Raw genomic sequence first — 26,509 nt, 5'->3', positions numbered from 1 at the left:
TTACTCACTTACAAGCCCTTAACCAACAATGCAGTTAAGAAAAATAAGTGTTAAGTAAAAAATAAAAAATCATTAATAATAATAATAATAATAATAATAATAATAATAATATGCCATTTAGCAGACACTTTTATCCAAAGCGACTTACAGTCATACGTGCATAAATTTTTGTGTATGGGTGGTCCCGGGGATCGAACTCACTACCTTGGCGTTACAAGCGCCGTGCTCTACCAGCTGAGCTACAGAGGACCACTAAAGAGCAGCAGTAAATTAAAACAACAGTAGGGAGGCTATATACAGGGGGTAGCGGTACAGAGTCAATGTGCGGGGGCACAGGTTAGTCGAGGTAATTGCGGTAATATGTACATGTGGGTAGAGTTAAAGTGACTATGCATAGATAATAAATGGAGAGTAGCAGCAGCGTAAAAGAGGGGGTGGGGTGGACAATGCAAATAGTCCGGGTAGCCATGATTAGCTGTTCAGGAGTCTTATGGCTTGGGAGTAGAAGCTGTTAATAAGCCTTTTAGACCTAGACTTGGCGCTCTGGTACCGCTTGCCACTTTGTAGTCCGTAATCGTTTGCAAGCCCTGCCACATCCGATGTTTACACTGTTCCAAATGGTCAGAACAAATAATAATATTGTAATATAACAGCAACTGTTTGGCACACATAATACTCACGCAACGCTTGCTCCTATACCCTCCTTTTTCTTGATCTCCAGTAGTTTCCACAACTAAGTCAAATGTCTTCCACAGATCCGACTTCCCCTTTCCCTCCTGAGCAACCAGTAAATATTCTCCCATTTCGAGTTTCATTTTCACGTCCTCCGCATGCATTTTGCTGTCATGTGTTACTGTGTTCGGAGTTTGTTAAAACCAATTTATTGATGTGATTATGATAGGCTATAGGTCAGGCCCTATTGGTCACATTAATACGATGCTTACAAGTTTCACGTAAAGAGAGCAAGGGTTGAGGGAATAGGGCCTGACCTATATTTCGATAACAGAACTTTTCAGTCAGAAACAAGTAAGAAACCAAATGGCTGAAATGATGTTGCAACTTCAGCACGGACAGCGCAATAACACTTGCAGTATGGAGTAGAGCGAGACAACGTGCTCCAGTCACACAGGCACTCACTGTTTTTTTAACACAGTGTGACCTTTGGGCTCTTTCTGGAGTCATTTGTGTGTCTTAATTATTTAATCAAACAATGTGCTTAAAGCATCAGACAAGCTCGGTGCATATGTAGTTGGTTTAAGCCTGTCTATATATGGAAAAATAAGTTTAAACATTGTTTGGTCGAAAGAACAGGACGACTCTCGGTCGACCAATATGTTGTTTTTTTGTCGGGGACAGCCCTACACTTTATGATCTGTAAATAAGCTTAATATAAGATGAAAGCACATTAAATAACAATAGTATAGGAAAACCATGGCTGCACATTTCAGCGTCTGCCCAAACATAGGCTTACGATCTTGAATGGGCTTGTCAAGATCTTAGAGAGCACGGGGAATCAACTCAACTTCTGCATGCTTGCTCATTCACTGCTCGTTCCAGTTTACTGGACTGAAAGGTGAATTATCTCCCTCTCAGGCCTCATTTCCTAGAGTCAAATTCTCCAGGTCCATTACATATACATTGGCAGTGGATCTACCCAGTCTCTCAACTCCGCTGGGGGAGAATGGCGGAGAGAAAGAGAAAGTGACAGCGGAAAAGTCAGTGTGTGAGTTTGAGAGATACAAAACTGTGTGTGATTGTGTTTCTGAATGTGTGCCTCTGTGAAAGTGTGTGACTTTGTAAATCTATACGTGTGTGTGCACGTGCATGGCATAGGTGTGTGTGATTTTCAGTGCTCCTCTAGTCTCTCTGGGGCCCGGGTATTTCACTCTAATTACCTACTAAAGATTTAGAGAAGGAAGTTAATGAGGGCTCCCCCAGTAAATGAACGATTTCAATTAGGCATGTTGAGGTAAGGGCCCCAGTGAGTCCTGCTGCTCCAGGATACTGCAGCTTCAGACTGACGTGGGTCATTAGACAGGGGAAACCTTGGCTTACTTCTCTACTTTCAGCCTCGCATATTCAAATTCATCACAGAAATACAGTGTCATCCCGAGTCCTTCAAAGTAATTTAAAAGTGGGATTGATGAGAGAGATGGAATTGAAAATGGGTTGGCTGAAATGTGTTACTGTAGCTTGTCAGAGTTACCCTAGTTATTAGTTGCAAGGAGTTGGATAATTTGCAGATTTCTATGGCAATGTCCCACAATGTACCAGTGGCTATGTCCATGATTAGTCTTGAACCTAAAGTTAAACTGATGACAAAGACAGAAGAACAAGAACTGACCATGAATCAAATCTTCAAACATAGTTAAGATCGCTCTCTATGAACATCAACATATGACAACCATAAAAAGCCTATGGCTTTGATTAGTGAGCGGTTTGCTCTGATAAATGTTTAGTATATAAAATCTTAATTCTCCTTTTAAAATTACATGCTGTCTCTTTCAAAGCACTTGTATAATGACAGCTGGCTTGACCACATAATTGTAGGAGCAGCTGCACTGGAAATGCTTTTCCAAGACTAGCTAATAAACATGCTATGCTTCAATAGAACATGTTGATGATGGTGCATCTAGTGGAAGAAGTTTAAAAGATTGCTAGTTGAAAAAAATGTTGTGGTAGTTGAAGATAAATAACTCATGAAGACCTTGAAACAACAACTTGGGTCTGTAGAAGAGCTTACACTAAAAATCTGACTGTTGCTAGTCTGTTGGTTATCATTTCTAGTTCGTTGGATGCTTTTGCTTGTTCGAAAGCCATTTGCTTGGTCATTTGGTCATTGGAATTTAGAAGTAGGAGATCCTACCTAAACAGCCCTCTACACATTGAGGCCTCTTGCTGTTCAAGACCATGCCCTTCAGGCTTTGCAATGGCCCAGCAAACTTTGAATGCCTATTATGGAGAAGGTGCACCCCCCACAGAACTAGAGCAGGGTCAGTGATGTGTGTCTGTACTAAGGATGCCATCGCCTTCTGGAGTGGCTCTAGCCCTCCTCATCATAAAACTATGCCTATGGAGAGAGGGAATGGAGGACGAGTGCTATAGAGGAGAACCATTTAGGCGAGTAATTAGAAACAAGCACACGGCCATATCTGACTGTGTAGCATGGGAACATTTTGCATGCTGCTCGAGCACCATCGCCACGACAGCACACAAGGCGCTGGCTTTCTAAGGGAACACATGAGTGAGCGCTCTGGAGGTGGAATGGTTATGGGAGAGGGGGAGAGGAAGAACGCTCAATGATTCCCATTTGATGGGGAGGGGGAGTTTTGGTATTGCTGGTCAGTGGCTTTGCCAAGTGAACCCTAGGGAGGTGAAAGAAACAGTGATCTATACCCACTGTATATGTTCCGTATAAAGGAGTAGCTGAGTCCATATGCCTTTTCTCTTCACATCCCTGTACAGAAGTAGGTATGATGTATAGCACAAACCCCCCCTTAACATTTGTGTGATGTATGGTGTATCCCTACATACAGCCTTCTGATTTTCTACAGAGCACTCAGACAGTTGAGAAAATACTATCATGAAATAACCTCTGTGGTTAGAGACTTTCTGTAGCGTGTAGTCAGTGCACATTAAGCTCTAAGCAAACTGATATATAAAATTAAAATGTAGGCCTAATCAGGGGTGAAAGTAAGCCGCAACGGCCCGGTACGGAGAACCGGCAAAAGAAAAAGCCTATCACAAAAATGTAAACATAGATTCCAAGAAAACTGTAGCCTATGACACCATTTATCATTACCGCATGTCAGTCGCATGAAAAATGAGCTAACTTTGAGAAAATTCTGTTTGACCAGATACAATGCTATTTCTCACTCAACATGTACTGCACTGACACAAATGAGTGATGATTGGTTGAAATAAATTGATAATAAGAAGATTGTGGGAGCTATACTATTAGATTTCAGTGCAGCCTTTGATATTATTGACCATAACCTGTTATGTGTTATGGCTTTTCAACCTCTGCCATATCGTGGATTCGGAGCCATCTATCTAATAGACAGACGGGCTTCTTTAATGGAAGCTTCTCTAATTTTAAACATGTAAAGTGTGGTGCACCACAGGACAGCTCTCTTGGCCCTCTACTCTTTTCTATTTTTACTAATGCCTGCCACTGGCATTAAAACAAAGCCTGTGTGTCTATGTATGCTGATTGTTGAAAAAACTCATTCCAAGGAACAGGCAGAGCGCATGATCCAGTTAATAAGAGTTTATTCAAGCAATTGCAAGGGAGATTACACTCAGGATAAAAGTCGGAGAGGAAACTCATATACTTCTCCTTACACTAAGAGCTGCTTGCCTCTCCTAAGGGGAGAGATAAGCTTACATGAGAGATGAGGGGTACTTGGCTCCACTTCCTTAAAAGCATTTTACATAGCATTTAGACTGTAACAAAACAAATTTGTCCCAACATGAAGATTGAACCCTACACGTGTCAGCAACCACAGCTAGTGAAATCACTGCAACCCTTAACAAAGAGTTGCAGTCAGTTTTAGAATGGGTGGCCAGTAATAAACTAGTCCTGAACATCTCTAAAACTAAGAGCATTGTATTTGGTACAAATCATTCACTAAGTTCTAGACCTCAGCTGAATCTGATCATGAATAATGTGGCTGTTGAGCAAGTTGAAGACTAAATTACTTGGTGTTACCTTGGATTGTAAACTGTCATGGTCAAAACATATTGATTCAATGGTTGTAAAGATGCGGAGAGGTTTGTCTGTGATATAGATGCTCTGCTTTTTTGACACCACATTCCACAAAGCAAGTCCTGCAGGCTCTAGTTTTATCTTATCTTGATTATTGCCCAGTCATATGGTCAAGTGCTGCAGAGAAGGACCTAGAAAAACTGCAGCTGGCCCAGAAAAGAGTCGCACGTCTTGCTCTTCATCGAGAGCATCCCGACTGGTTGCATCACCGCCTGGTATGGCAACTGCTTGGCCTCCGACCGCAAGGCACTACAGAGGGTAGTGCGTACGGCCCAGTACATCACAGGGGCCAAGCTTCCTGCTATCCAGGACCTCTTTACCAGGCGGTGTCAGAGGAAGGCCCTCAAAATTGTCAAAGACTCCAGCCACCCTAGTCATAGACTGTTCTCTCTGCTACCGCACGGCAAGCGGTACCGGAGTGCCAAGTCTAGGTCCAAAAGACTTCTCAACAGCTTCTACCCCCAAGCCATAAGACTCCTGAACAACTAATCATGGCTAACCGGACTATTTGCACTGCCCCCCCACCCCATCTTTTTACGCTGCTGCTACTCTGTTAATTATTTATGCATAGTCACTTTAACTCTACCCACATGTACATATTACTTCAACTACCTCAACTAGCCGGTGCCCCCGCACATCGACTCTGCACCGGTACCCCCTGTATATATATAGCCTCCCTACTGTTATTTTATTTTACTTCTGCTCTTTTTTTCTCAACACTTTTTTGTTGTTTTATTCTACTTTTTTATTTAAAATTAAATGCACTGTTGGTTAAGGGCTGTAAGTAAGCATTTCACTGTAATGTCTGCACCTGTTGTATTCGGCGCATGTGGCCAATACAATTTGATTTGATTGATTTAATATCAATAGTAACCATGCCAGTCTCTCTTGGCAAAAAGTAGTGACTGTTTCTTATAAAAATAATTGATGCAATGTGTTGAAAATTCCAAATTGTTTGCATAGTCAACTTAGACACAGCTCTGACACACACACTTACCCCACCAGACATGCCACCAGGGGTCTTTTCACAGTCTCCAAATCCAGAACAAATTCAAATTCAGTATTATATAGAGCCATGATTGCATGGAACTCCCATCTCAGATAGGGTTGGGCGGTATCGAGATGTTTCATAGCGTCAAAACAATTATTTTTTTAACGCACAAAACAATTTCGGCAACAGGGAGCTTGAACCAGGAGGGGATTGAATGTCTGTGCTGTAACCAAGAAACTTGATCTTGACATCTAGCCACTTAGTGTGCTTTCGGAAAGTATTCAGACCCCTTCCCTTTTTCCACATTGTTACGTTACAGCCTTATTCTAAAGTTGATTACATGAAATAATGTCCTCATCAATCTACACACAATACCCTATAATGACAAAGTGAAAACAGGTTAAGACATTTTTGCAAATGTATTCAAAATAAACAGAAATACCTTATTTACATAAGTATTCAGACCCTTTGCTATCAGACTCAAAATTGAGCTCAAGTGCATCCTGTTTCCATTGATCATCCTTGAGATGTTTCTACAACTTGATTGGAGTCCACCTGTGGTAAATTCAATTGATTGGACATGATTTGGAAAGGCACACCTGTCTATATAAGGTCCCACAGTTGACAGTGCATGTCAGGGCAAAAACCAAGCCATGAGGTCGAAGGAATTATCCGCAGAGCTCAGAGACAGGATTGTGTCGAGGCACATATCTGGGGAAGGGTACGAAAAAATGTCTGCAGCATTGATGGTCCCCAAGAACACAGTGGCCTCCATCATTCTTAAATGGAAGAAGTTTGGAACCACCAAGACTCTTCCTAGCGCTGGCCACCCAGCCAAACTGAGCAATCGGGGGAGAAGGGCCTTGGTCAGAGATGTGACAAACAACCTGATGGTTCCAAGAGCTCCAGAGTTCCTCTATGGAGATGGGAGAACCTTCTAGAAGGACAACCATCTCTGCAGCACTCCACCAATCAGGCCTTTATGGTAGTGGCCAGACGGAATTCACTCCTCAGTAAAAGGCACGACAGCCCACTTGGAGTTTACCAAAAGGCCCCTAAAGTACTCTTAGACCATGAGAAACAAGATTCTCTGGTCTGATTAAACCAAAATTGAACTCGTTGGCCTGAATGCCAAGCGTCACGTCTGGAGGAAACCTGGCAACATCACTACGGTGAAGCATGGTGGTGGCAGCATCATGCTGTGGGGATGTTTTTCAGCGGCAGGGACTGGGAGACTAGTCAGGATCGAGGGAAAGATGAACGGAGCAAAGTACAGAGAGAGCCTTGATGAAAACCTGCTCCAGAGCACTTAGGACCTCAGACTGGGGTGAAGGTTTACCTTCCAACAGGACAACGACCCTAAGCACACAGCCAAGACAACGCAGGAGTGGCTTCGGGACAAGTCTCAATGTCCTTGAGTGGCCCAGCCAGAGCCTGATTGAACATCTCTGGTGAGACCTGAAAATAGCTGTGCAGCGACGCTCCCCATCCAACCTGACAGAGCTTGAGAGGATCTGCAGAGAAGAATGGGAGAAACTCCCCAAATACAGTTGTTCCAAGCTTGTAGCGTCATACTCAAGAAGACTCGAGGCTGCCAAAGGTGCTTCAACAAAGTACTGAGTAAAGGGTCTGAATACTTATGTAAATGTATATTTCAGTAGTTTTTCTTTATAAATGTGCAATTATTTTTGAAAAACCTGTTTTTGCTTTGTCATTATGGGGTATTGTGTGAAGATTGATAAAATATATTTAATAAATTTTAGAATAAGGCTGTAAAGGAACAAAATGTGGAAAGGGTCTGAATACTTTCCGAATGCACTGTAGCTAGCAAGTTAGCCAATCAAATGCATAGCTGGAGCCCTGAGCTGGATATCATTTATTTGACACATCTTAGATTTCTTAGTTATACTTAATTTATAGTTATAAGCAGTGACGTAGCACGCACCCCCGCGAATCATAAAGTCTGTATTTCGAAATACCCTGGTATATGGTATATCGCCCAAGCCTAATCTCAGATTTCAAAAGTGAACAGCAAACCTGGTTTCAAGAAACAGATAAAGCAACACCTCACGGCACAACACCTCTCTCCTATTTGACCTAGATATTTTTTGTGTATGTACTGATATGTAGGCTGTGTTTGACGTTTTAAATTGATGTACAGTGCCTTGCAAAAGTATTCATCCCCCTTGGCGTTTTTTCCTATTTTGTTGCATTACAATCTGTAATTTAAATAGATTTTTATTTGGATTTCATGTTATGGACATACACAAAATAGTCCAAATTGGTGAAGTGAAACGAAAAAAATTACTAGTTTCAAAAAATTAAAAGATAAATAACGGAAAAGTGATGCGTGCATATGTATTCACCCCCTTTGCTATGAAGCCCCTAAATAAGATCTGGTGCAACCAGTTACCTTCAGAAGTCACATAATTAGTTACATAAAGTCCACCTGTGTGCAATCTAAGTGTCACATGATCTGTCAGTATATATACACACACCTGTTCTGAAAGGCCCCATAGTCTGCAACACCACTAAGCAAGGGGCACCACCAAGCAAGCGGCACCATGAAGTCCAAGGAGCTCTCCAAACAAGTCAGGGACAAAGTTGTGGAAAAGTACAGATCAGGGTTGGGTTATAAAAAAATATCCAAAACGTTAAACATCCCACAGAGCACCATTAAATCCATTATAAAAAAATGGCACCACAACAAACCTGCCAAGAGAAGGCCGCCCACCAAAACTCACGGCCCAGGCAAGGAGGGCATTAATCAGAGAGGCAACAAAGAGACCAAAGATAACCCTGAAGGAGCTGCAAAGCTCCACAGTGGAGATTAGAGTATCTGTCCATAGGACCACTAAGCCGTATACTCCACAGAGCTGGGCTTTACGGAAGAGTGGCCAGGAAAAAGCAATTTCTTAAAGAAAAAAATAAGCAAACATATGGAAGAAGGTACTCTGGTCAGATGAGACTAAAATTGAGCTTTTTGGCCATCAAGGAAAACGCTATGTCTGGCGCAAACCCAACACCTCTCATCACTCCCAAGAACACCATCCCCACAGTGAAGCAGGGTGGTGGCAGCATCATGCTGTGGGGATATTTGTCATCGGCAGCGACTGGGAAACTGGTCAGAATTGAAGGAATGATGGATGCGCTAAATAGAGCGAAATTCTTGAGGGAAACCTGTTTCGGTCTTCCAGAGATTTGAGACTGTGACAGAGGTTCACCTTGCAGCAGGACAATGACCCTAAGCATACAGCTAAAGCAACACTCGAGTGGTTTAAGGGGAAACATTTAAATGTCTTGGAATGGCCTAGTCAAAGCCCAGACCTCAATCCAATTGAGAATCTGTGGTATGACTTAAAGATTGCTGTACACCAGCGGAACCCATCCAACTTGAAGGAGCTGGAGCAGTTTTGCCTTGAAGAATGGGTAAAAATCCCAGTGGCTAGATGTGCCAAGCTTATAGAGACATACCCCAAGAGACTTGCAGCTGTAATTGCTGCAAAAGGTGGCTCTACAAAGTATTGACTTTGGGAGGGTGAATAGTTATGCACGCTCAAGTTCTGTTTTTTTGTCTTATTTCTTGTTTGTTTCACCCAAAAAAAAACATTTGCATCTTCAAAGTGGTAGGCATGTTGTTTAAATCAAATAATACAAACCCCCCAAAAAAACATTTTAATTCCAAGTTGTAAGGCAACAAAATAGGAAAAACACCAAGGGGGATGAATACTTTTGCAAGCCACTGTAGTTCTGTCCTTGAGCTGTTCTTGTCTATTAATGTTCTGTATTATGTAATGTTTCATGTTTTGTGTGGACCCCAGGAAGAGTAGCTGCTGCTTTCGCAACAGCTAATGGGGATCCTAATAAAATACAAAAATGTTGCTTCAATCAATATTGTCCCTTCCTTCCCATAATGAATTCAGAAATGTAGAAAGTCATAAATATGTGACAGCACATTTTATTAAAGAGACCCTCAATTATACTGAGGGGACCCATCTATAAATATGGGGATAAAGAAATAAAGGGCCACGGTTATTCATTCCTACACTGGGTTATTGTTCTGGTTTATGCTACCTACCAGGAGGAGCTCGTAAATTCGACCTGCAGGTCCCGCTTCTCTCGTGTTTTCCAGTTGAGTGAGTTAGAAGATATTTACATTTAAGTCACTTATCCAGAGCGACTTACAGTTAGTGAGTGCATACATTTTCATACTGGCCCCCCGTGGGAAACGAACCCACAACCCTGGCGCTGCAAGCGCCATACTCTACCAACTGAGCTACACGGGGCCACTTCAGAGGAGCCGTAAATCCAGGTTGCCTACCAACCGGTGGCGGCACAGAGACTAAGGCTCTACGCTCATGCAGCCTCTTCCAAATCCTCCCTGCATCGATCGAGTGCCTCAACCGTTATGATTCTCTAGAACATTAGCGGCGCAAACGATGACTGAGTGCTACGTTTACAATGCTACGGCCGTTAAGTCACTCTGACAGATCCAGTCTGCTTTCCCTCACCATAAATTGAAGGTAAAGGCCCCCCAAAACATCTGCCCAGACAAGAAAAACTTTTTTCGAGTTGATGTGAGGGGAGTGAAGAAATAAAATGACATGGAAGACACGCTGTCTTTGATCGTCTAAGTATGGTTAATCTAATAAGGAAGAGTATGCTTTCCCTGTTTAGGTTCGGAGTGGGCACTCGTGCATGCAGAAATGTGGTTTGCTTTAGATCCTAGTTTGGCTCTAGAGGGAAAGCCAGCGTTGTGCTTGATGTGGCTGGGAGAATCTCCTAAGCCCCTGAACATTGCTGCAGGGTTAGTGAGGGGAAGAAGTAAAAGTTGACACTTTCATGCATCGTTTTCTTTTTAACCCCTGCTCTGTCCCTAAAGAGCTCTAACACACACCATTGGTTACGAAAACTGAACTCTGTCTCCTCTCTCTCCCTCCACTCCCTCTCCCCCTCTTACCCATTGAAATTGGCTCCATTGAAATAGCACGTGTCAAACTCATTCCACAGAGGGCCGAGTGTCTGCGGGTTTTTGCTCCACCCTTGTACTTGATTGATGAATTAAGGTCAATAACTATTAAGGAACTCCCCTCACCTGGTTGTCTAGGTCTTAATTGAAAGGAAAACCCAAAAACCTGCAGACACTCGGCCCTCCGTGGAATGAGTTTTACACCCCTGCTCCGTAGGATTGAAACATAGCTATATAGTCTCCAGATAGGGGGTCTGGATACCTGCCATCTTCACCCAACATCTGCCTCCTCCAGGCAGCCCTCCCTGGACAGCCAAGATGGAATACCTCAACCATGGTCACCCAAGGTTTCTAGTTTATACAGCGCCGCTCTCCGTTTATTTGGCCGATGCTGCCCAGTGCCTACTCCCTAGACGTTTATTTGGGTAGCTCTAGTCTGGCCTGGGAGTTAAACGCTTTCACCATGACTGTCTTTAGTCGGGCTAGAATAGACAATAAAACACTGTTGCAAAGCCCTCTGAGCAACTGTGACCAAAAAGGCTGCCGAAGACTGGTTCGAAACAAATTCCAGCAGCTTTTCAAACAATGTGTTATTCTTTATTCATAATCCATTCTACAATCGATTAATAACCAATCCCTTCAACGACCAGAATCTGATCGACACTATCAACTACAAATCAAACTCAAAGTGACACTGAACAGCTCTATTAAGATGACAGGATGCAGCAGTGTTGAAGAGAGAGCTAGCTACAACCCTTCAGTTAGACCACAACGCCCTCATCCCAAATTCAACTAATGTGGAGAACTGGAGACTGAGTTGCTTTTTGTCTGTCTGCGTGCCAAGTGTTACTTGTCATATGTTGCTCTGTATGTGTTAATTGTGTCTGTATTGTCATTTTAAGTGTTTTTAATCATCTCCGCAGGGACTGCAGTCGAAAAATTTCCGGCTGGCTAAAACCAGCACTTTTACTGAAATGTTCATTAAATGTGCACTGTCCCTGCAAAAATAAAGCTACTAAAGTAAAGTAAAAGTAAGGGGCCCCGGGGGACTCGATCCACTTGACAATGTGCCTCTACAAGGAGCCTCACTTCCTGTGTCTTCATAAAACAGATGGCCATTGTGACTCTCTGGTAGTTTTAACCATTCTCATCTGTGGACGATGAGGGGGTAAAGGCGTCCACATGCTTCCCATCCGGAACAGTTCGGAACAGTTTGTGCATATATTATGACAACATTTTGTGATGTTTTGGACTCCAGTAAGGGTTTTTTCAGCTGTTCGGGGACACACCAAAAATTTGAGGCCAGCCGAAGTTTGGGAGCCGAAGTCTACGCCCCTTTTCATTGAGAAATACTGCACCAAACATCTTAGTTAGATGTAAAATTGCACTACAAAGAAACTCCTCTGCAAAAATGTCATAATGAATGACCGATTTCTTGAGTTATCTTAGATTAATTCTGACTATTTTGAGGAATACAACGTCTCAAAATGGACAAACAGTACTATTGCCACTTTTTCTCGTTTTTCAAGCAAAGGTCTTTTAAGGGAGTATGCGAGCACACTCCTTAAGTTCGCCTAGCCGACTTCGGCTAGCCGCCAGCCAAACTGAAGCATGCAGACGTCTTAAGAAGGGAATGAAGACCTTGAAACTGAAAGAAACACACACTTGGTTCTGTAGAAGCGCTTACACTAACAGTCAGAGCTTGCTTACTAAACACCTCTCAAAAGCCCTTGGAAAAGGTTAAAGTCTTCCAAACCGGCCAAGCAGTTTGTTTTATGCTTGTTTTACAGCGTCAAAGGGAAAGAGAGAAAAGAGAGTGCTGGGTTTGCAAGCTAGCTAGTCTTATTTTCTCTGTGTGGAGCTTTATACACCCGAAGCATTTGATCCAAATTCACTTCCCACTTCTCTCTATCCTCCCCCACTTTGAGAAGCATTTAGCCTAAACCTAACCCCCCCCCCCCATGTATTATAGGGGGACGAAAGACAGACTGACAGCTCTGACTGAAACGTTCCAGAAATGACAGCCAACTCGCTTTGGCTATAAGAAAGGAGACCTACCTCTTGGCCAAACCTTGAAATAACCTAGAAATGATTGACACAACCATATTTCACAGAAACCCTAAAAGACATGAGTGACCACTTCCAACCCAAACCTTTTAGACAAAGAGAAAACTCCATCTTACCTTGCCCACTTCGACCTGGGAGTCACTCCCAAATTTCCCGGCTGCTCCGGAAGAGTTCATGATTTTCCAAAACTCTCCAAACAGATTAAGATTGCAGGGCTCGCCCTCTCCTGATGGCGGAGAGGAGGAAAGAGAGACGGAGGAAGGGAAGGACGAAAGAAAAAAAGCAGTCCCTTGTCTTCAGCTGCCTGTACTCTCCAGTTTCCACTGGCTGCCGTGGCCAGCCATCTTCATTCAGAAAAATACCCTTATTCCACACAATGATCAGCGTGAACACGCACAGACAGACCAAAGGTGGAGGTATATACACACACAAACACGCTCACACACACACCGTTCAGAGGTGCACAGTCACCATGATCCGTTATCTGTTAAATCAGTAGCGCCCTGTTCCTGAGTGTATCCGAGAAAACTGCTGGAGTCGCTCCTGGCTGGCTCACCTTCTCTCTGCCGCTCTCCCTGGTCATCTCCACGCGCTGCCACCACGGCCGGAGTGTGTGTGGAGAGAACTCCCTGGGGCCAGGCTCAGCGTGTGTGTGTGTGTGTTTGTGTGTAGCGGTGGGCGTTCCCCAGTGTGTCAGCGTCTCTGCTGGTCGGCTGCCAGTCAGATTGCAGTTTGCCTGTCGGGTTCCTCCTGACCCCCCTCTCTACTCCCCCTCTCCGTTACAACTTCAAGTTTTAGCAGCACCCCCACCCTCACTTCCTCCTCCTATTCCTTCAGTTACTCTGTGCCTTTCCCAGACCATCCAATTGCAGATCTCACTCACACACACACACTCTGGCTCCCACTCCCTATCCCTCCTTCTCTCACTCTAGCTCTCTCACTCACTGCTTATCCCTCCCTCCAGTCTCGCTTGTCCCTCCCCCTCTCTGCTTGTCCCTCCCTCCAGTTGTAGGAGTTTCTCTCATAGCTTGTTCCGGCATTTTTTTTTAGCTAAACTCAGACCAGCACTCACACAAAAGACTGTGTCCGACTGACCCAGCACTAATGGTACACTACATGGCCAAAAGGATGTGGACACCCCTTCAAATTAGTGGATTTGGCTATTTTAGCCACAACCGTTGATGACCGATGTATAAAATCGAGCATGCAGCCATGCAATCTCCATAGACAAACATTGGCGGAGGCTGTTAAAGCAATTAAAGTGCACTTCTGACATTGTGGTTCCTCTCGTAGTCTTAATTATAGTGTTTAGGGCGCACTAGTAGATTAGCGGCCCGTTCAGGCCTCATTAAATATGAACAGATTGGAGCACTTTAGTAATATATTGATGACCAGTGTTTAGAGCAACCAGTAATGAATATTTGACTACATGGTTCAATAATGGGCCGCAAAATATTTGTGTTAGCCACTAGACTAATTCAGATAGGTTTAATTAAGTTGACAAGGGGAAAGGCAGTCACTTAAGGATATATATCTCTATTACCAGTCAAAAGTTTGGACACACCTACACATGCACAGGTTTCTCTTCATTTTTACAATTTTTTACATTGTAGAATAATAGTGAAGACATCAAAACTATGAAATAACACATATGGAATCATGTAGTAACCAGAAAAGTGTTAAACAAATCTAAATATATTTTATATTTGAGATTCTTAAAAATAGCCACCCTTTGCCTTGATGACAGCTTTGCACACTCTTGGCATTCTCTCAACCAGCTTCATGAGGTAGTCACCTGGAATGCATTTCAATTAACAGGTGTGCCTTCTTAAAAATTAATTTGTGGAATTTCTTTCCTTCTTAATGCGTTTGAGCCAATCAATTGTGTTGTGACAAGGTAGGGGGGTATACAGAAGATGGCCCTATTTGGTAAAAGACCAAGTCCATATTATGGCAAGAGAAACGACAGTCCATCATTACTTTAAGACATGAAGGTCAGTCAATAAGGGACATTTCAATGACTTTAAACGTTTCTTCAAGTGCAGTCGCAAAAACCATCAAGCGCTATGATGAAACTGGCTCTCATGAGGACCGCCACAGGAATGGAAGACCCAGAGTTACCTCTGCTGCAGAGGATACGTTCATTAGAGTTACCAGCCTCAGAAATTGCAGCCCAAATAAATGCTTCAGAGTTCAAGTCACAGACACATCTCAACATCAACTGTTCAGAGGGGACTGTGTGAATCAGGCTTTCATGGTCGAAATGCTGCAAAGAAACCCCTACTAAAAGGACACCAATAAGTAGTAGAGACCTGCTTGGGCCAAAAATAATCAACAGATCCCCCTATTGATATTGGTTGGATTTTTGATATGACAAGCTGTGATTTGACAGGAAGCCACAATAAAGGAACAACCAAGGTATCAAGGAGACCACATAGCAGAGTAGCATACACACACGCACAAAGATGTAGATGGACACAGCAGGAGCGTCAGGAGCATCACAATAAACTAATTTAGACGTGCTCTCACACAGCAGCGCTGTTAGGAAGCGTGATCCTGACACCGCTGCTCCCTAAGCTGGACACGGCTCATCAGCATGTAAACGCACAAAGAGCAGCATGAAGAGGGGAAACACACACAGCAGGGCACACACACACACCTGCTGGCATATTCCCCTAATTGAAACTCTCCCTTACTTGCCATGCAAATTAGAAAATGAACCAACAATAATTTAAACTCACAACGCCCTGATCACTGAATTCAAAGTCAATAGTTAGACTTCAAGGCAAGGCAGTATTAATACTTAAATCTACCACCATCTAGCACAAAGCTTCAACCAGGAATTAAAATATTATTATATTAATTCCCAGCCTAATGTCTTCTCCCATTTCTTTCACTAGGGGGTAAAAAAGAACTGTGCTGAAACCACTTCCATTCCACGTTGATATTCTAAGAGGACAATATTACAATAAAATTAAAAGAATTCAAACAGCAGGAGACAATTGGGAAGATGAGCTGTAGAAGGAGACAAAACATTGAACCTAAGTTGCTGACTCTGCACTCAGAGTATATCAGAGGTGCTTCTAGGTTTAGACAGAACTGCTCAGGCCCTGTGAAAAGACCTGCATGTATGATTCATGAAGCGGTACATTGGGAGCTGGTTTACGTTCTAATTGAAATGGTATGGAGCGCGTAGTCTAGTCTGTCTCCCTCTCTCCCTGCCCAGTGAAAATTAATGAGAACAATGATATGGAGAATAGACCCCTTCTTTCCTCAAGGGTTTCCTTTTTCCTGAGAGGTTTTCTAGGCAGATAGAAATGTAATTAGATAGCAAAACATAGAAATAATGTGTTCACATAATGACACTTTGCTGTTACTAGTGCAGATCCAACAGGTTAGTAGTGGAAGAAAGCTCACATACCCATCACTACACAACATGGAAATACAATCTACCAGAGCAATGTAAAGCAATATAGCACAGCATGTAGGTACACACATTTAAATACAGTTGAGTATCTAATAAAATATGCCCGAACAGAAAGCGATTCTCCAACCAGACTAAAATAAGAGCCTTCCCTGAAGATCGATTGCATGTTACTCATCCAATCTACACAGCAGTGTAAACCGTCCAACATCCTCTCCCCTCACCCACATAGATATCAAAGATTCAATAATTTGCCTATGCAGTGGTCTCTGGTCTGGTCTCTAGCTACATCCACTCCAACCTGCCAACCCAGCTCTATGCTATAGGGCTGACATTACCTAAAGAGACTTTCCCCACAAAAATACCACCCATCTCATTCATCCTCCTGCCCTGTCACCTCGCGTTACTTACCTCTTCACTAACACACAGTCCCCTCAACAGCCTTCCAACAACCACAGGTTATTCCAAAAGAGTCATTACAACGTCAAAACTAGGCCAACACATCACAGCTAACACCTTGTTAGCGACTGACACAGAGCTTGGAGGACACAGTGACTGTGCAGTGCAGTGGTGCTGGCTGGGCGCATGTATTGGAGACTCGCTAATGCTTTTCTGGGCACTTTTCCAAGTGGGAGAGAAAAGAGGATTGGCACTGGGAGAGGGACAGTGTCAGTGACACAGTGAAACCAAACTTGCTTGCGTGTGAAATCAAAAATCTGCTGCAGGGCAGATCGCAATAAAGCTAGCAGAACTAGCACACAAGGAGGGCTATGAGTTGTGGGCAGATAGCGATAGGCCTTGCACACAGGGAGGGCTATGGTTTGAGGGCAGATAGCGATAAGGCTAGCCCAGCACACAGGGGGGCTATGGGTTTAGCGCTAGCCAGAGATACAGACACTTATCCAAACAGTGCAGCAGCTAGCCCCCATAGAGGAAGGACTGGCTAAGGGCCAAGCTGGTGGTGCCTATTCTTTCTCTACCTGCTGAGTAAAGGCCTTTAATCACAATGTCTGATCTATAGAAAAACAACTCCCACTAACGCAGGAAATAGACATAATGCTGTTATAAGACTGACATAACACCCGTCACAACTGGTTGATGTCCACAACTGGACACGTCTATTAATTGTGCGATTTTGACCACCAGTTAGGCACAAATTGATTCAGTTCTTCCTCAGCTCTAAGGTCAAAACAAGGTTGGCCATTTTGAAAGGGGTGACTGAGAAGGATAGCTTTACTGTACTACTATCCTGTGGACATTGCAGAACTAAAAGTCTAGCTTAATAACTTTTTGTACTTAGGGTAACTGAATGTTTTCCCTTTGACATTTCACAATGATAAATCCATTTACGAGTCCAGGAGGACTGGGCCATGCCATTTCTACTCTCTGGCTCATTGAATGCCAGAGGTCAAGTTGAGGCTGACCTCTGGGCTTAATGCCTGGACAAAAGTAATTATTGTCATCAAGTAATGGGTAAATACAATTACTCACATGCAGTGACATACAGCACACAGAGAGATAGATGGCAGAGAGCTTTCCTGAGATCGATGCTAAGATCAGGATTAGTGCCTGCTCAGGAATGGCTGAGGCTTGGGCTTTTTAAAGAGCAATCTAAGGCACATATAACTCATCCGTTACAGCTTTATATCACATAGCGCTGATGGAGACTTAAACAGAGGCGCCAGAATAACAAAGCTGCTTCAGACTTATACATGTTCCATGTATTAGCCTGCCTGTGTCTGGATTCATACTGGTTAGGCTATGAAGAAAGAAACTTGAGTGCTCTTTGGGAGGATGGTAATAAAATGGGGGAACTGGCTTTGTAAGACCACTAGCCAGGCTAGCTTACACCTCGCAACTCACAAACATCAAACAAGACATGAACCAAGGCTGGTGTGGTAAAGGGATAGCCTAATGTGTGTCTGTGTGTGTGATGTTTGTGTGTTCCCTGAGGCAAGAGAAGAAACAGGAGGCTCTGGATGCACATTCCTGTTCTGGATCATTCCCCTGGTGACTGTATCTTCCTCCCCTACCTACCCCTCTACCTATTCCTCTCCCAGTCTTCCTTCCCCTCCTCCATTAACATGTGGCAAGACCGCTCGGCTGTGTCTACATCCTCTCAGCATGACTGCCCCTCCTCCCACATCCTCTCATCCTCCAAGCATCACTCACTTCTCTTCCTCTGGTAAAAACACTTCCCTCTGTAAGCTACTGCCATATTGAACAGAGTGGCATGTACTGGCTCATTTTGTCAAAATACACATCCTCCTCCCTACACTCCTCCTTCCTACACTCCTCAAATACTGCATCCGTTAACTAACATATATTAATTTGGCTTTTTGCTGTCTTGGATGTCTTAAAAACGATCCATTAGTAACTGTATATTAATCAATTAGGACTACTTTGCTCTATTTTGGGGCTTGGCTGAGGCCCTGGTGTCATATCATAGGGGGATTTCATACTGAGACACCAGACGGAGACCAGTAGTGAGAAAAATACAGCCAGCTCTGCACTCCTGCTATGGATAAAACCTTACCATCCACACCCACACCAGTGGGAATATTACACATGTATGATCCTTAAAGAGAAACTGCCATATAGAGGCTATTTAAACAGGTGTACATACTGTAAGTGGCATGGAATTTAGATCAGACAAAAGTGTCTTGCAAAAAACTAATGTAAAGAGAGATCTGACTATGGATAGCTATTTCAGCCTGTATGGTTGCAACCCGTGCCTTTAGCTTACCATACATCATGTTGTAAAGTACTAGAGCATGCTGTACATGAATGGAATTAATAAATGACAGTGGCATTCTCATGAATGGGAAGTTACATACTAGTACTGTCGCTGCCAGTATACAGTATTCAAGGAGGATGGGATTGAATGTAAGGGTGGAGGAACAAGTGTTTGTTTGTTTGTTTGTGTGTGTATATATGCGCGGACAGCATTACAGAGCAAAACATCTCTTTCCAACCCTGTTTCAGTGTTGGTGGAGTTAATATTGAATCCCGTATTAATGCAATACCCACTCTATGAGATTGAAACCCCAAGCCATCTCAGGTAGCAACCACTGTTTTCGAGAAACTGTTAAATAGACAACATTTATCTTACTGTGTCACATCAACCATTTGACTCAAGGAATCTTGATTTTTGAGGCCAATCTCAGGTTGCATGAAGATAGAGTGAACTACTTGAGCGTTTCGAAATCGACAATCGACTGGCGTTAAAGTGGCTGAATGCAGTGGGCCTGCAGGGCTGAGTGATTGGTGGGTCAACGGCTAATGAACCGATATTGAGATGGCACTAAACTGTGTGTGTGAGGCATGAATCATGGGTGTGATCAGCGAGTGTATCCCAGCAGCGCAGATGAGATGGCACTTAACTGTGTGTATCCATGTGAGCATGTCGTGTGTTACAGGCATGAATCATGCCTGCAATCCTGGGGAACATGTATATTAGGGATGATTAGATGGTGTGTGAGAGAGAGAGGAGGCATGCATCCCAACACTAATGAGATGGGGCTGTGTGTACTGGGCTCAGAATACTGGCCAGGTTTTCAATCTAGAGTACTCTCACAGCCAACCTTTATACAATCAGGAGGGGTGATGGAAAGGCCTTGGCTGAAAGGCAACACTTGTGAGTGCTCCAGTACATATGTACTTCCTCAAAAAGGGAGAGGAATACCAAGATGTGCTCCACTGAGAGAACCCACCACAGCAAAGTATTTACCGAAGGGCTAGAAAATATATTACAAGGCCACACTGTGTACTCAAGAGTTGTGTAGTGTGGGATTTCTTTGTTTAACCTATGAGGCAGTTAGGCCCCAAAGAAGCTCAGCCCTCAGGCTAAAGACAACTGCAACACGTAATCATGAATCAAACCAGGGCCCTGTCCCAATACTTAGGCCTACAAATTCTCCTTTCCTTCCTCCCTTGAAGTTATCACAGAGACACAGACCTGGTTGGAATGATAGCAAAATAAGTGAAACTCTCACAAGGGTTGGATTAATGACAGCGACAGGTGTTTTCACTTATCCAAACCCCAACAGATTACCACAATCAAAGAAGGAAGGGTGCAAGTACTCAAACAGGGTCTGAGACTCTTCAGAAAGAGAGTCCTTCTTTCGGGGTCAGAGTGCACAGAGCTATCCAAATAAAAAAGGGATTTGAAAAGTGTACGTTTCAGTTGAATACTGTCAGAAATTCCCATTGACAGTGATATACCGTCCTCGCTGTTTAATCTGTTGGCGTCCGCTGCATGTGTCCAATGAATCTGCCTTTACAGCCCTGGTCGGATGCTGGCTGCAGCCAACAGGGTAACAGCATTCCCGCAATCCCGCATAATGATTAAATCCCCCCTAACTAGCCAATGAAATACCAGCTAATGAATAGGAGTGTGAATGAACTCAAGCTGCCATAGAAAGCAATCTGCAAACCCAGGGATTAAGTTTCTTCTCAGGGAGATAATGACGTACACATTATTTTCCCCAAAACACAATATGTTGTTTGCTAAGTGTGGAGGGAGACGAAGTTGGTTAATGAGTGTTGGGTGAGGGGGCATGGTATTCTATTCAACCAGGGATGGCAATGTAATTTCTGCTATACACGATGCTGGCTGATGCACGTAAACATACTCTCTTTCTCTCTCTCTCTCTCTCACGCCACGTACACACACTTTTCTATTCACACAGGAGAAAATTAAGCATTCACTCTCGACTTAATATTAACAAATGGCCTTCAACGACAGAACGTAATACAAGACCTCCACATACTAACAAGTCACATGGTCTATATGTGTGCCTAAATCACACGTTTAGACCTTTTCCATTTCGGCATTTCATAGACCCATATAGAAAAGGCCTAACCCTGGCATAAAAATACAAATATATGCTACATAGCATCCATTCTGTACGCTCTCCCTAGTCTGAAAACATAAAAAAACATGACACGAACACGTCCATAAAGTCCCAGGTCGACCTACAGACAACCAAAGCATTGAGAGTTACACATCCTCCCTGTCAGCAACCAGATGTTCCATTAGGGCTGTAATCGATGCCTAGCGGCTGCATTAAACATAATGCCGGCAGGACAAGCCTGTAAAGTGGGGCTCATAATCGCGTGGGGGGGGCCAAAATGGTTGCTATGCCACTGCACCATACCCCACATAATGGTTAGGGGTGGAAAGTGACTAGTGACTACACTTTCTCACTCAGACACAAACATCACTCTCTGTCACTGACAACTGATAGCGTTTAACCTCCCATTCTCTCCGGTGCCTGTGCTAATCTACACAGGGACGGTGTCATGATGTTAATCTCAGTAATAAACCACTAAATGATTTATGTGGGTCCATAAAGGCACCCAGCCCTGAAACCTGATATAGGAAGGGGACATGACAGCTCATGAGACTGCCCCATATGATTCATAGTAAATATGGATGCATTAATGAAGGGGTGTGATGGTGTGAGCGCTGCTCAGGGGAGGTGATGAAGATTATGCTGATACCCGTATGATGATACTCCTCAAGGCTAAGTGAAAAAGAGAGCCACGGTCAACATTTAGGGAGAGTTGGACCAACCTACCCGGACCAAGCAGAAAATGTATTGCGATACTCCACTGTGTTTCTATAGTCAGAAGAGTTCTGTGGGTTTGACAAGTTATCTTGCTGAAGAGTAAAGACACAGGGATGGTGTCACAGTTAGAATAAATGTAATTTCAACTCAATCAATTCAGGAAGTAAATTTAATTTAAATTCACTTAAAGAATTGAGAAATCCTCATTATAGATGAATGGCTACATTGCTCAGTCTTATGCACAGATCTAGAATTACCATCTCCTAATCATTAACAGGAGGTACCATGATGTCAAGCCATACAGGCCCAGTGGCTGCTCTAAACAGGAGAGGAGAATGTGAGAAAATTGCGTTATCATAAGCAGCACTGCCCTCTGCAGCATAACCAATGCTTACTACACCTACCGTCAAATCATTTCCCCCCATCTTTATGGTGACAGTCCTTTCCCAGGAAGAGATTATATGGATTTTCAATGGTTCAACTTTCACACAGCACGAAAACACTTCTCAGGGTTATGTGTGTTATCTACTACACAGTATATGAGTGTTGGAGGTGCCATGACAGCTTACATAAACAACACGGTTGTGTGTTCTGGAATTCCATTACACACTCATTCCTTCATTATTTGCCGTAATAAAGATCTCGTAACTCAGAGGCTAAGTAGTCAGCTGATGTTTCCCGATCTCACCGTTATGTCCTACATCAGTGTTTACCAAATGGTGGGTGGCACTGGCAGCCAATTCGTACAGGGCCGGAGAATGGCTTGTGACTAGAAACAACTAGGCCTAATTTGCTCATTGGGTGGCTCACAAGAAAATTCAAAAGGAAACATACCAGGAATCAATACAATGCAATACTACCACCAGCACAACGCACTCATCATCACCAGCATCAACAGATGCCTACTCACCGTGTTGGCCAGCTCCAGGTAATTTCCCCCCGGGGGGCCACAGTGGGCGCTGGTCTGGGCCAGGAGCATATGGAGGGCAGCCTGCTGTTCTTGGACAGTCCCAGGCTGTTCCAGGAGCTTCTGGAGGATGGCTGGCTGTTGCTGGGTCTGTGTTTGCCGAGGCTGGATGTCTGGACTCTGGAGGTCCCTGGCCCCAGAGTCGTACTCCCAGCTCTCTCTGGCCCCTGACAGGGCCCCTAGGGGACACATGTTATAACTCAAAACTAAACAGGTAGTAACTAATAAGCAGTGTGAAGGGTTGACACTCCCAACCAGATCTGGTTCAAGAGAATATCAGTCTACATTTTTTTGCATTATTGCTTCCCTGTGCAAATAGATTTAAGTTTTTTGCTCTCTGTGGATTACTTTTGAAGTGGTTTCATGCACATGTAAAGTGGGTCGAGTTAGGATGATTGAATTAGTCACTATAAAATTGTCCATGTTTGTGAATGGGCTTGAGGTAAACATTCCTGCTCATTATGCTCTCATTTCATTACGCAATAATGAGCACTCGCTGATGTTCCAGGAACAACTAAAGAACAATTAAAACAAAGGTCACTGAAGGTTTAGGCTAGCAACAGAGATAAAAACCTAGCCTCAGTCATGCAGGTTATGTTCTGGTTGTTTCATGTTAGAGGTTTGGTGTCAGTTGTTTATGGTTAATAATGACTGTGGTATAAGGGTAAGTGGTTGTTTGCAGTTAGTTGTTGGGTGTCAGGTTTAAGTGTTTGGTGTTGCCTGTTCTTAGTTGATTTTAAGCTTTTAGGCAGCTGTGATTAGTTGCCGTCTCTTGTTTAACAATATAATTTACAATTGTGCCTAATCGTGATTGGCTATCTTCAAAAACTCACCCAGGCTGTTCTCGCTGCTGGTTGGCCAGGAGGCGAGGTGTTCCCTGAGCTTCTTAGTTTCAGAGTTCTGGGAGCGTTGGGAGAGCTCGCCCTCTTCCTTGCGGATCTCGTTGACCAGCTGCATGCGGCAGCGGGTGAAGTCCTCGAAGGAGATCTTGCCTCGCTCATCCGCTCCCAGCTGGCACATGATCTCTGCCACAGACTCCTCCATGTTTAGTTGTCTGCACACCATCAGCAGGTCATTCCTAACAGGAGAGAGGGAGAGAAGGAGATAAGATAGAGATGGAGAAGGAAAGGCAGAGGGAAAAGGAGAGAGGGAGGGAGAGGCGGAGAGTGGGAGTGAGAGGAAGAGAATGGTTTTCAATTGTCTGAAGAGTGGTGTACAAGTTGCAGCACTAAGCTGAATTGCTGGTACATTAACCGCCGCACCAGCCTGAGAAATTTGCTTCACTTCTCAAAGAAGTGAAAAGTGATATTAGGAAAATTAGGAAAGGTTTGGAGGGGGTAAATAGGTTTCCTAGATGAAGTGGAAAAGCACACAATTCGAGCAAAAGATATTCCCATAGACAGGGAATTTGATCCCTGTATGCCCTTCAAGCTGTAGTTATTTAGCACAATGGATATCTTATTCATCAGTTTCATGTCTAAGGGTTAGTGTGCATGGGGAATATGGCCTAAGCATCAATTTCAACAGAACTGGTTCAATTTGTCAACTTTAATGCCTTAGAGGCTACCAATCCATTTTATACAGTGCATTCTAGGCCACAAATAGTATCTCAAATGGCTATGCAAACCATGGGTTTCTCTGTAAAAACAGATGTGTTTGAGTTTAGTCAAATGCGCCAATGCTCTTAAGCTCTCGATCCTCTCCTGCATGTTTTAATTTTCCTCACTGCTCGCTCTGCTTGTGTATAGCCTTCAGCAGAGTAGGCCTACTTTATTTACTAACAAGAACATTCAACACTTCAGAGTTCATAAACATCGTATAATTAGAGACCCCCACATAATATCACTATTTATGTATTTATTATTTAACTAGGTAAGTCAGTTTAGAACAAATTCTTATTTTATAATGACGTCAAACGTAATTTTGAGTAGCTAGCAAACTTTCAAAACCTCAAGCCAACGCCATGGCATGCAGATGTTTTGTAGGTTGCCTTTGCCAGTTATCGAGCCAAAGCATGTTTCGAAAACGGAGAAGGTATGGTTTCGAAGTGTGCGCGAAACAAAATGGGAGAAATTGTTCGCTACGGAAGTCACTGGAAAAGGAAATTAGTTTATATTACAAAACTAGAGCAAAGCCGCGTAGCTAAATAAATTATAATATTTCCAGCTCGTAGCTAGATGTATGCAAAATATATTCATCGCATTTGGTAACCTTCAATTCTAAATCCACCTTGTCGTTAATAAATAGCCTACCTGTTGATGTATCCATCACCGTCGCCGTCGCAAGTCAGAAACAAACGCCTCATCCTCTCCTCTTCGCCCGTGCTAGATGTGTCACTACTGCCGCTACTCACACTCACCTCCACCGCCGCCATGAGCTTCCCTAAAAAAATACTGTAACTTGGCTACTACCCCTTCTAGTATCCAATCTCAACAAAGTAACTGCTCCTTCATCACACTTCCCGTAAATGTAGGCTAATACCCGGCATTGGATTGAATAGAATCAAATGTAATCTTGGGTTTAGGTCACTTCTGAAAAAAGGAGGGTGCAGCCGCAGCATGTGCCGTAAAAGTAAAGCTCGAAATTTGTTGGTGGATAGGGAGGGCGTTAAAAAGCTTTTGGCTAAGCTGTTGGTGGGGTGAGGGCAGAATGGGTTGGTCTTTCGGCAGTCTAGCAGAGCATTGCAATGCACTTTATAGGATATTGCCCTGGGCAGCATTAAAACTGTGTGGGTATGCACAAGGATTGCACATTTGATAGTTCAAATATAGAGCATAGATTATAAAGGGTTTAAACCAAAACTATTGATAACTATTTATATTTTAAACAGAGGCCTCTCAATAAAGTTCACCACATGTATGTTGTTGCAAAGTAACAAAGCATTTCATTGATGAAACATGAATAATATAGGCCTAGCTAGGAAATAGACCAGTATGTTATGGCTGTGAGCTATTTACAGTTACATTTGCCTAATGATGCGTGTGGTACAGCAAACTGTCCATAGAAATAAAGAGAACATAAATAGAACAGATGTCGGCTATGATGTAGGCCTGACTATCTCTATGAAACCATCTTTCCCAGCAAAGAACAGGAGACTTCATCATGTCTAAAGTCTGGACTGAACAGATGTAGTTTGTGGATGGATCTTTTCCCCCTCTTGTACTCTACCCCAGTGGTGACCGGTCATTCAGGGCAGGTAGAGCCCCACCTGTTTTGAGCCCCACTGGTTTAGCTAAAATATATACATTACCGGTCAAAAGTTTTAGAACACCTACTCATTCAAATGATTTTCTTTATTTTTTTACTATTTTCTACATTGTAGAATAATAGTGAAGACATCAAAACTATGAAATAACACATGGAATCACGTGGTAACCAAAAAAGTGTTAAACAAATCAAAATATATTTTATATTTGAGATTCTTCAAATAGCCACCCTTTGCCTTGATGACAGTTTTGCACACTCTTGGCATTCTCTCAACCAGCTTCACCTGGAATGCTTTTCCAACAGTCTTGAAGGAGTTCCCACATATGCTGAGCACTTGTTGGCTGCTTTTATAATAATATAATATTCCATTTAGCAGACGCTTTTATCCAAAGCGACTTGCATAAATTTTTACGTATGGGTGGTCCCGGGGATCGAACCCACTACCCTGGCGTTACAAGCGCCATGCTCTACCAATTGAGCTACAGAGGACCACCTTTTCCTTCACTCTGCGGTCCGACTAATCCCAAACCATCTGAATTGGGT

The 26,509-nt window shown here is 43.3% G+C and overlaps 1 protein-coding gene across 2 annotated transcripts in view; it reads right to left on the bottom strand.

Annotated features, from left to right (window-relative positions):
- mcc (MCC regulator of WNT signaling pathway) overlaps positions 1-25,309 on the bottom strand; it is a 115,643-nt gene extending 90,334 nt beyond the window's left edge. The window contains exons 1-3 of one of the 2 annotated variants that reach the window (XM_084140295.1): positions 25,012-25,309; positions 23,593-23,837; positions 22,703-22,938 (exon numbers count right to left, since the gene is read on the bottom strand). In XM_084140295.1, the coding sequence (XP_083996421.1) occupies positions 22,703-22,938; positions 23,593-23,837; positions 25,012-25,133 (603 nt within the window). In that variant the 5' untranslated portion in view covers positions 25,134-25,309. The remainder of the gene's footprint in view (positions 1-22,702; positions 22,939-23,592; positions 23,838-25,011) is intronic. The other variant, XM_084140296.1, reaches the window with a different exon arrangement.
- Positions 25,310-26,509: the final 1,200 nt, after the last annotated feature.

The sequence above is a fragment of the Coregonus lavaretus genome, assembly GCF_964263955.1.
Source record: "Coregonus lavaretus genome assembly, chromosome: 24".
NCBI classification, from domain to species: domain Eukaryota; kingdom Metazoa; phylum Chordata; class Actinopteri; order Salmoniformes; family Salmonidae; genus Coregonus; species Coregonus lavaretus.
The sequence above is the reverse complement of the archived record's forward strand: the minus strand, read 5'-3'. Positions and strand labels throughout refer to the sequence as shown.